The sequence below is a fragment of the Ctenocephalides felis genome, unplaced genomic scaffold (genome assembly GCF_003426905.1).
Source record: "Ctenocephalides felis isolate EL2017-DRISC unplaced genomic scaffold, ASM342690v1 CF-g0.4_SCAFFOLD_00845, whole genome shotgun sequence".
NCBI lineage: Eukaryota > Metazoa > Arthropoda > Insecta > Siphonaptera > Pulicidae > Ctenocephalides > Ctenocephalides felis.
The window spans coordinates 8,966,005-8,976,515 of record NW_020536999.1 but is presented as its reverse complement, the minus strand read 5'-3'; the positions used below and the strand labels follow the sequence as shown (position 1 = coordinate 8,976,515).

The 10,511-nt window shown below is 29.4% G+C and overlaps 1 protein-coding gene across 1 annotated transcript; it reads left to right on the top strand.

The window, feature by feature from the left end:
* Positions 1–7,472: 7,472 nt before the first annotated feature.
* LOC113372601 (chromobox protein homolog 3-like) lies at positions 7,473–10,136 on the top strand. Its single transcript, XM_026612963.1, has 2 exons — positions 7,473–7,750; positions 9,908–10,136. Exons 1-2 carry the CDS (start codon positions 7,473–7,475, stop codon positions 10,134–10,136), a joined length of 507 nt encoding a protein of 168 aa, XP_026468748.1.
* The last annotated feature ends 375 nt before the right edge of the window (positions 10,137–10,511 follow it).

The window sequence follows — 10,511 nt, the reverse complement described above, 5'->3', positions numbered from 1 at the left end:
CTATTTATTTAGAGAAAAATGAGTACAAAAAAACTGCTTAGGTGACTTTCACACAAATACACTCATTTCAATTCTTAATTATCACCTTGATGTTGTTATAATTTTTCTAGCAAGCTTATAAGGCTTGTGTTGTGTTTTTTTAGCTTTTTTGAATAAAATTTACTTAGTTTACAATATTAATCAAAATCCTAAACAACCATCACTTTTGCCAAATCCATCCCTTTACCATCCCTTTCCACGTAGTCCAGATTTCTGTGTTATTGGATTTCGCAAATCGCGCCAGAATTTCTTTGACAACATTCCTTCTCTGTTATATTATATAATAGTTCGATACATTCGACGAACCTATAATATGTATCCGACGACTTATTGTTAGTATTAGTACATACACATGGATAAATCCCTGATTTTCAATTTTGATTCCTGAAAACGGAGACGACGAAGGAACGTCCTCTGGAGAAATGTTTGGCATTCTTGGGGAACTGATAGATTTGTATTTATTAAAAAAATTTATCGAGTAAACTAGGTAAAAGGAATTGTTAGTGAACTAGTAGTGTATCGAAATAATAATCTTATCTTATCGTATATATAAAATTCTTCTGTAACTATGTATGAAAGGTTAATCCTCCTAAACTGTAATTCGGATTTTCATGAAACTTCCTGAAGTTTGTTCGGGAAATTTTCTAGAATTTTTAGATTCATAGAAATATAGTTAGATTGGAGAAATAAATGGAAAAAAATACAAAAAAACCGCTTATCATTGTTTGACTTTGAAAATATAAGGTTGTCAAATATCTCCCTTCCGTCTTTTTGTATTATAAACCAAGAGCAAAAAAGCGGAAGGGAGATATTTGACAACCTAATATTTGAAGCAAAACAAATGAAGACTGTCATTTGCCAAACATTTCTATTCACTTATAGGCTAAGGCAATATTAAAATATAATATTCATGATTATAATTAAGGAAAATGTAATGACTACATTATTATTGATGAAAAGCAGCTGAGATGTGCCAAAAATTAAAATAATATAAGATTTACACTCAACATGCGTCTGTCAGTGATCGCACATCAAACTTAGCCCATAATTCACTTTGACTGATTATTATTTTTTAACTCTTAAATGCAGTCGTGTTTTGCCTTACTTTACTAAATCACGAAACAAAAATAATTTACTTATTCAAACAATTATTTAGAAGTTTCATTGTGTCCAAAATTCATATGTTTGGCATTGGATACGAAAAATTTACTCAAGACAATGGAGCGTTTTGGGTCTGAATATTTTTACTGTGCTCCAATTTATTAATTTTAATCTTACTCTCAAGTTTAAAAGTAAAAATAATTTAGAATCATTTGCCACTTCCCGGGGGGATGACATCTCTTTTCAGTGGTGCAATTGTATCTCTTTCAAACTAACGTCGGATATCGATAAAAGAATTAATTAGAAGAGAAACATGTTTATTAATGTTTTTCAAAAAAGAAATTACTTTTCAAGTTACTGGCTATAGAAAATTTGTTTTTTTGGCGTTTTTCATCGTTTTTTGCGAATATTTCTAAAACGAAAATCATGTAATAAACAAAATTATATCAATTGAAATCTTAATAAATCGCTATTTTATAGCTTTCTAAGAACAATATTAAGCTAGATATGAAAATGGGTTTTTATAGTGCTCAAAATAAGCTATAAAATGAGTACTTCTGCGTGTAAAATGCAGATAAAAGACACTTGCAATTTTTTTTTCATTTAAATCAAATAGTTTATGAGTGAGTTTATGAACTTAAGATAAAGATTAGCCTATTTCCGACACACGTTTTTTTCTTCTCCATTTGCTGCAATAATTTTGTTGATCGTAGGTTGAAAAGAGCACATGTGAACAGGATTTGACAAATCAATTCACTTCAAATATGAACATAAACGATAATGTATATTGAATTATTAGTGAGAAAAATGTAATTTAGAAAATAAAATTTCTGAAAGCCATTTAAAATATGGTACGGAATTATAAAAATAGGCAACATTATTGAAGCAATTATTTTTGGGTAGAAAAATTCAAGGTGATATTGTACCTTTACCGCGAATGCTATATATTAATTCTTTCTGAATTTGTTATACCTTTTAAAAGACTTCAATTTTCAACACGTGTGTCTTATGCTATGACCATAAATCACAAAGGCTGACGATGATTTTTTGTGTGATAAATTTGGAAAATCAATGTTTTAGTCGTGAATAAACAAAAAAACATTCAATTTATACATCCACATCTACAGGTATGACTAAAAAATTGTATAACCTTTGGCATTAAAATAAATTGAGCTATTGGAAATAAATTTGTTGTATAAATTGCAGTGTTTAATTTTTTATATATAATTTTATTGAACATATTTTAATATTTGTTAAAGGGATAATTAAAGTGTTAACTGTGGGAATTGAGAATCATTTTATTTGAACCAGTTCTACATAAATCACTAATATATTGGTGTAAATAGTAATTCGAAAAACAACTAGCTGTAAGTGGAATTCTGTCTTAAGGCAATTAAGGCATCGTGCCTTAAGGCAAATTGCTGGAACTTCCCGTACCAAAAATTATAATTTTTTTAAAAACGATTAACATATTTGAAAAAAAATTACTTTGAAAAAATAAGATTTTTGAGAAACTATAAATTGGACAAAAAATTACTTTTTTTTTGAAAAATTTTTTTTTTGAAAACAAAAATTTTTTTTTCTTTATTTTGACATATTGTGGGAGATCTGAACTTTTTTTTCAAAGCAATCGTACTGCTTTAACTGCATAGGGACAAAATATAAAGCGCGTAAGCGCCGCGTCGCTGTCTAACGCATAAGCATTGGTACGGAACCCATAGGAATATTAATAAAATTTATACTTATTGTTAAAATCTCTATAAAATATCTGATAATTTGATGTGCATTTGTCTAATGATCATTTTTGACCGCCAAATGGCTCATTTTTTTTACTTTTTCCTCCATATCTCCGAAACCGCTAGACCTACCTTCATAAAACTTTTATCGATTCTTCATCTTGTCAATACAAGTGAAATGTTTTTTGAATTATTCAAATCGGACGCTCCGTTCTCTTAAAAACTGAGTTACCGTTTTCGGCACTTTTTGCCCCGTATCTTCGGAACGGCTAGACCTGCCTTCGCCAAAAACTAATCAGCACGTCTCCTTATCAATACGAATCAAATGTTTTTTGATTATTATTCAAATCGGTTGATCCGTGTTCCCGAAATCGTCGACGAAAATTTGTATCCGCACATACATGCACACACGGACATACATACATACATACATACACACACACACACACACACACACACACATACATCCATTTTTTCTAAGGTATGCCAAAATGTTCAGAAACCTCTAAAACGTAAAGATATATAAAAATTTTTATTTTTGATTTTTTTGCGATTACTATAACTTGCCCTACGGGAAGTTAATAATTATTATTTTTGACTGAACGGTAAATATTAGTATAGAATATTGTACAGGACAACGTCTGTAGGGTCATCTAATAATCTTATAAATATAAAGTTTCAATCTCAACTCCTTTGACCACTCTTCAGTTAACACCTGTCCATCGAGATCACGTCCTGAGATTTGTTCTTTTTTTCCTCCTCGGTTCGTGAAAGACCGTTTAGAAGAAGAATTCCACCGACTTTTTTTTCTGTCTGGTTTATTTTTAATTTTGTTTTCGTATTCCTTTAACCGCTTGTGCTTTATTTTAATTTCAACAAAAAAAAGAAAAAGAAAAATCTATATGTATTTTTTTGAAACCGTACTATAGGTGGTATGAGATAATGACTCGGCAGATGTAACCGATGAAATATATGAATATATATATATATATATATATATATATATATATATATATATATAGATATCCCTTTTTGCCATTGGTTTTAATTAAACAATGAAAATCGTTCAAATTATTTAACAAAATCGGAAATTCCTCATAATAGTAAATTCATTTGATTCGCGAACAAAAAAATGTGGGACTAGTTAAATTCCATCGAGCCGTATTGAGCTTTGGAATTAATGTAACCGCATTACTATCATTGTTTTTAGTGAATTATTAACTCGGATTCATTGAACAGTGGTGATAAAAGTGATAAAATCAAGGAGCCACTTGTTGAGAAAAAATATGCTCTAATTGTGAACTTGTACTGAGATTCATAAAAATGATAAAAAGAGAAGGAAGAAGGTTCCAAAAGTCGAAGAAATTTATTTAATTTCAAAGGAGTTGAATAAAATTGAGGGCAAGAAGTTCTAAAGTCGAGCAATGCCTTAAATTTAAAAGAAAGAAGAAAATTTCCAAAGAAAAAAATCAAGCAAGAAAGTTTCAAAATTAAATCATTCATTTATCTAATCAAAATTAAGGGCAGAAAATTCTAAAAGTCGATAAATCTATTTATTTGTAATAAAGAGTAGAAATGAAGCAAGAAATTCGAACAATATTAGTTTGTATCTTCAGAAATTAAAGAGAATTTTCAAAATTTAAATAAATCTTTTTATATTGGAAATATATCAAATTAGATTTGATAAGTCATCATTAAGGACGAATCTATTTATTTTTTGTGTGAAGAATAAATTGATTTTAGTGAATAAATTGGAATTGAATTGGAGAAGACTAAATTGCAAAAGTCTAGCAGATAGTGGAAGTTTAAAAGAAAATTTATAGATTTAGAATGAAGAAAATTTAAAATTTCAGAACAATTGTTGTTCTTAAGCCAAAGTTTTTAAGTCAAATCTCTAATTATTTCTATTTATTTCCAAAAATAATTTTATAAAAATATTACCATCAAAAATATTATAATTACTTTTAATTTCTAAATAAGAATGAGATTATTACAATAAGAAAAAGTTAAAAAAAACCTTTGCTCTCTGATGCATTCCAAAAAGTTCGGAACAATTTTTATTTAAGTTTAATGTATATTTTTCTTCAATGATATTTTAATTCTAATGAATGTTTTATTGAAAATTTATCGAATGGCACATCATAAATTCGTGTGCCCTGCTGTTTAAAACACGAAAATCATCATCGAATACTAAGTTTATGTGTATTTTAATTATAAAACCAGACAGAATATGCGTTTAGAGGAGATCGGGGGAAATAGTAATAGGAATAGAAATAGTAATAGGAATCATTTCTTAATTTTCCTCCTCCGTAAGAAAAAAGACTTAAAATTTAAGTTTGTTTTCAATAATCATCTTTGTCAGCCATTTGAATAAAACTTTAATAATTAACCAGAAAGATTGTAGTTTTAAATAAAAAATTGAAAAAAAGCTCATTATAGAAGCAAATTTTGCAAAGCTCTGTAAGGCTCATAATAGTATAAAATTTTATTATTTAAAGAGCACCCTTAAAAACTAATTTTCTGCAAGAGTACCCTTGATAATAACCCTTACCAAAAATTTCTCAATCTTTTGTAAAAAAAAATTCTGGGGGTCACATCTATAGTAGATGTCTTTTTTATAGAGATTGTAACTTTTATTGTAGATTTTTTAAAAAGCTTTTTTTGCAACGAGAGCGCCCAAAACGCTCAAATCAGAAGCATTTTTTTTTTTTGAATTACTACTAATTTTTTTTTTAAAAAAAAGTAAAATATCGTGGAAAATATTGTGGTGAAGAGAGAACTAGTTAGTTACCATTGTTATTACTTATCGTATAATTTTGTAAAGTAGAAATTTTATTCAAATATATTATTACATTCTATTTCTATTACTATTACTATTTATCCCGGTTTCATCTAAAAAAGTGATGTATCTATCCCTTTTCCCGTTAATAAATTATCGATGTTCCGTCCGCCGGACTCATCGAGGCGAAAAATCATATCGATATTTTATATAGTCGAAAAGACTATGTAATTTATCGAATGAATAGTAAATGGACAAATAATTTTGGGGTGAAATATTCAAAATAGTAAGATTTATTATTATAGATTTACTTAAATTTATTTATGTTTTATTAACTTCCCGAAGGAGAAGTTTATGTTTTCATAAAAAAATCCGATTCGATAATTTTATGTTTTCTCGACGTTTCAAGCCTGAATCGAATGAGATCAACTTTTAGAAAAAGTATGTGTGTGTGTGTGTGCGTGTGTGTGTGTGTATGTGAACAGATTTTTTGCCGTAAATCGCCGTTTTCTCAAAAACGGCTGGACCGATTTCAAAAATTTAAAAGCCATTCGATGTATCTCGATGAGGACTATTGTTTGTCGGTTTTGTGCGACGACTGGCCAAGCCGTTTCTTCGTAAATAGCAGAAAAGTGAAAAAAAATTCGTCCACGTTTTAGCTCGCAATTTTGAATCGATTTTGAAAATTCAAAAATCGTTCGAAAGATATTGGTTGGGAAACTACCTGATTAGTTTTTGGTAGAGATCGGCCGGGCCGTTTTCTTGTCATAAGGTGTTAAAAAAATTTTTTTTCGTCGATTTTTATTATTATTTTTTTGACGGTAGATACCATAGTCTTCTAGATCATGCTAAAATATTAAGGCCTTACGACAACTCGTTTAGTTTTAAAAATTCATCAAAGTTTGCAAAAATTAGTATAGTCTTTTTGGCATTTGTCAAAATTAGAACTTTCATCGACGTTTGCTCAAAAACGCCTGAACCGATTTCAGAAATTTAAAAACCATTTGATGTATCTCGTTTCTCAGTTTTGTGCGACGATCGGCCGAGCCGTTTTTTTTGTAATTTAGAAAAAAGTGATAAACTTTTCGTCCACATTTAAGCTCATACTACCGAATCGATTTTAAAAAATCAATAATTGTTCCAAAGATATACTGATTAGTTTTAGGTGAAAATCTACCGAGCCGTTTTCTTGTAATTGACTGTTGAAAAAAAATTGAAGCCGATTTGTATGGAACTTTTTTTGGCGATATATATCATGGTATATAGAACTTACTGAAATATTACGGCCTTACGACAAGTAGTTTAATTTTAAAAATTTATTCAAGTTTGAGAAAATGAGTAGTTCTTTTGACATTTGTTAAAATTAAAATTAAATGATTTACTTTGTATAACGATAGAGTACTTGGTCTTAACAAACATACTGAACAATTAAAGTCCTCAGCCTAAAAAACTGGCTCAATTATAAAAATTATTGATTTGTGAAAATTTGCTTTTAAAAAATACTCCGACCGACTTGACGTGTTCGATTTTCAATAATGTGTAATAAATTCACTTCGAATACTTTTAACTACTCATGAATTAATTTATCTATCATGAATTGAGTCGATTATTACACAAATCGGAAAGTTCATGTAACTTGCCTCAAGGCAAAATACCAATACGAACTAGTTTACTAAAATAATCTAAAATCACAAAGATATTTAAATAATTTTGTCAAACAAAGTACCGCGGCCAACTTCACACACATTAGAGCAAACGTCAAAAAATAAATAAACATCTGAACAAAATATATTCGTGCCGAAAAATTTTGTACCGAAATGAGCACAAATCGTAGAAGTTCTCCCAGAAATACAATGAATCCACCAAATATCCTAAAATCCAAGAAATCCTCTGTTGATAAATCTGTTTGCGAAAATGTTCCTTTAAGGATTTTGGATAAGAGAAATCACGAATTTGATGATGGTGAATTTTTGGTGGAATGGAAAGATGGTACAACTTGCTGGTTGACGAGATCCTTGATTTATAATGAACAATTGATTCAGGATTATGAGGAGCAATTGGATGTATCAACTAGTAGTGAAGACGTAAATGACAGGTGAACATATTTTTTAGGTTAGTTCTTAGGTTATTACATTTAGTTCAGTAAACGGAGAGGAAAAAAGGGTATAACCTCTGAATTTTTTTACTGTGCTCCAAATTGAATGAAATTTTGGAATTAGGTTCATCTTACCCAGTGCTGGATTTACAGTAGGGGCAAACGGGGCTACTGCCCCAGGGCGGCAATTTTTGGGGCGGCATAATTTGAATAGTGAGAAAAAAATTCTATACAATATAATTAACTTTTTTTCAACTTTAATTTCAAGAAATATAATTAACAAAACATAATTCGATTGCAATGCAAAATTTAGGTTGAAATAACCGATTATTAAAGTTTATTATTTTGCCTTGCCTCCCTCTCCAAACGTAAATGATCAAATTGGATAATAAGTTATCAAATTTGGCAATTTGGCTAATATAAAGATCCGTAAACAAGCTGAAAGTTTAAGAAAAATATGTTCTTCAGTTCTCGAGCCCTCTTAAAATGACGAACTTGTAGACTAGTGACGCATGGCATTGCGTGCCTTAAGACAAATTACTGAAACTTCACGTACTGAAAATTACATTTTATAAACAGCTTTGAAATTTTTTAAAAAATGAAAAAAATGACTTTTAAATCACATTTTTCGTATTTTGAAATTTTTTGAAAATTATGAACTTTTTGCAAAGCAATCAAGCTGCGTAGCTGTTTCAGAGAAGAAATATCGAAACTCAATTACCATTTTTTGAAACTGCCTGTGCTCCCATCAATACAAATCTAATATTTTATTAATTATTCAAGTCGATTTCGAGAACACGGATCAACCGGTTTAAATGATTCAATTCCTATTGATAAGGAGACGTGCTGATTAGTTATTGGCCAAGGCAGGTCCAACTGTTTTGAAGATACGGGCCAAAATGCCAAAAATTATAATTCAGTTTTTGAGAAAAGAAACGTTCAATATCATTCAAAAAAATTTACATATATTGACGGAATAAATAAGTGCTTAAATTTGTGGGAGGCAGGTTTAGCGGTTTCAATAAAAGAATTTGAAAAAGCAATATTTGACGGACAAAAGTGATCATTAGCATATGCACATCAAATTTTCAGATATTTTATAGATATTTTAATAAGTATAAATTTTGTTTAAATATATATGCCTTATGTAACATAAAGCATTACATAAAGTGTTCTAGGGAAAATATTAAGCAAGATTTGAAAGAGCAAAGTCGTTTTTTATTTCGAGGTTTTACATTTTATGCATTTCGGTGAAATTGGGTTTTATAGTGATGATTTAGAAAAAAAACATCGTATATGCTTCTTATTTGCATGATAGCTCACTCATTTTACACGCAAAAAACTTGTAACAGCACTCATTTTAAAGCTCATGTTGAGCACCATAAAACCCAATTTCACCGAAATGCATAAAATATAAAACCTCGAAATTAAAACCGACTTTGCTCTTTCAAATCTTGCTTAATATTTTTCCTAGAACACTTTATGTAATACCGATTTATTAAGATTTTTATTGACATTATTCTCAGTTCATTACATGATTTTCGTTAAAATGCATATTTTAGGAGATATTTGCAAAAAAACGAAGAAAAACGCAAAAAATATATGAATCTTTAGTGGCCAGTAACTTGAAAAGTATTAGTTTTTTTAAAAACTATAAAAGAGCCACCATTTTTTCTGATAATTAGTTCTTCTATCGATTTCCGTTCAGTTCTTCTATCGTTATTTTGAAAAAATGTGATTACACAATTGAGAAGGGGTGTCATGTTATGGCGCAACCCGAATTGTTTTCACTTTTGAACTTGAGGGTAAGATGAACCTAATTCCAAAATTTCATTCGATTCGGAGCACAGTAAAAAATTTCAGAGGTTATACTCTTTTTTCTTCTCCGTTTACTGCACTAATAAGAAATACACAAATATAAACAACCAGAAAATTAGCTCGCGCGAAGTTGTTTAGATTTAATAATCTATAATGTTGACAGACGATATTAGATAATGTCCATAAAAGATAAGAGAGTAAAATGATAGTGCCTGTAAACCTTCTTTACTCGCACATTCGTATAAAAATTAACTAAATTTTAATTAGTTAAAATTTTACCTACTGACAGTACATTTTGTCCATTACCTTATCCTAAATTTCCTCAATCCTTTTCCCCAGTGTGGATTACCCCGAAGGGCCAGTAGGATTAGCCAGAGGTCTTCAACCCGAGAAAATCCTAGGAATTACAAATTCCCATGGCGAATTGAAATTTCTGATAAAATGGGCAAATTCCATAGATGCAGATCTGGTGCCTGCCAAAGATGTCAATAAGATTTACCCACGTATGGTTATCGAGTTTTACGAAAATCGAATCGTTTGGCAAGAGCCAGAGGAAGAAGATAAATAAAATTTTTTTTTATAAAAATGTAGTTTTTGTGGTTTTCAATAAATGGTAAATTGGATTTAGTGATCATGATCCAACTTTGTTAGTTGTGTATGATTTTTATTATTATTAATAAAAAATAGAATTTTTTTTTTATATATTTTTACGTTTCAAAGGTTTCTGAACATTTTGGCGTACCATAAAAAAATAGATGTAAGTGTGTGTGTGTGCGTGCGGATACAATTTTTTGTCGATAATTTCAAAAATGTTCATTAGACATATGCACATCAAACTATCAGTTATTTTGTAGAGATTTTAATGATTTTGTGTCAATTTTTTGGGATTCTGTACCAAGATTTTTATTTTTGAAGTTCATTTATATAGTTCAAGCAAATGGGT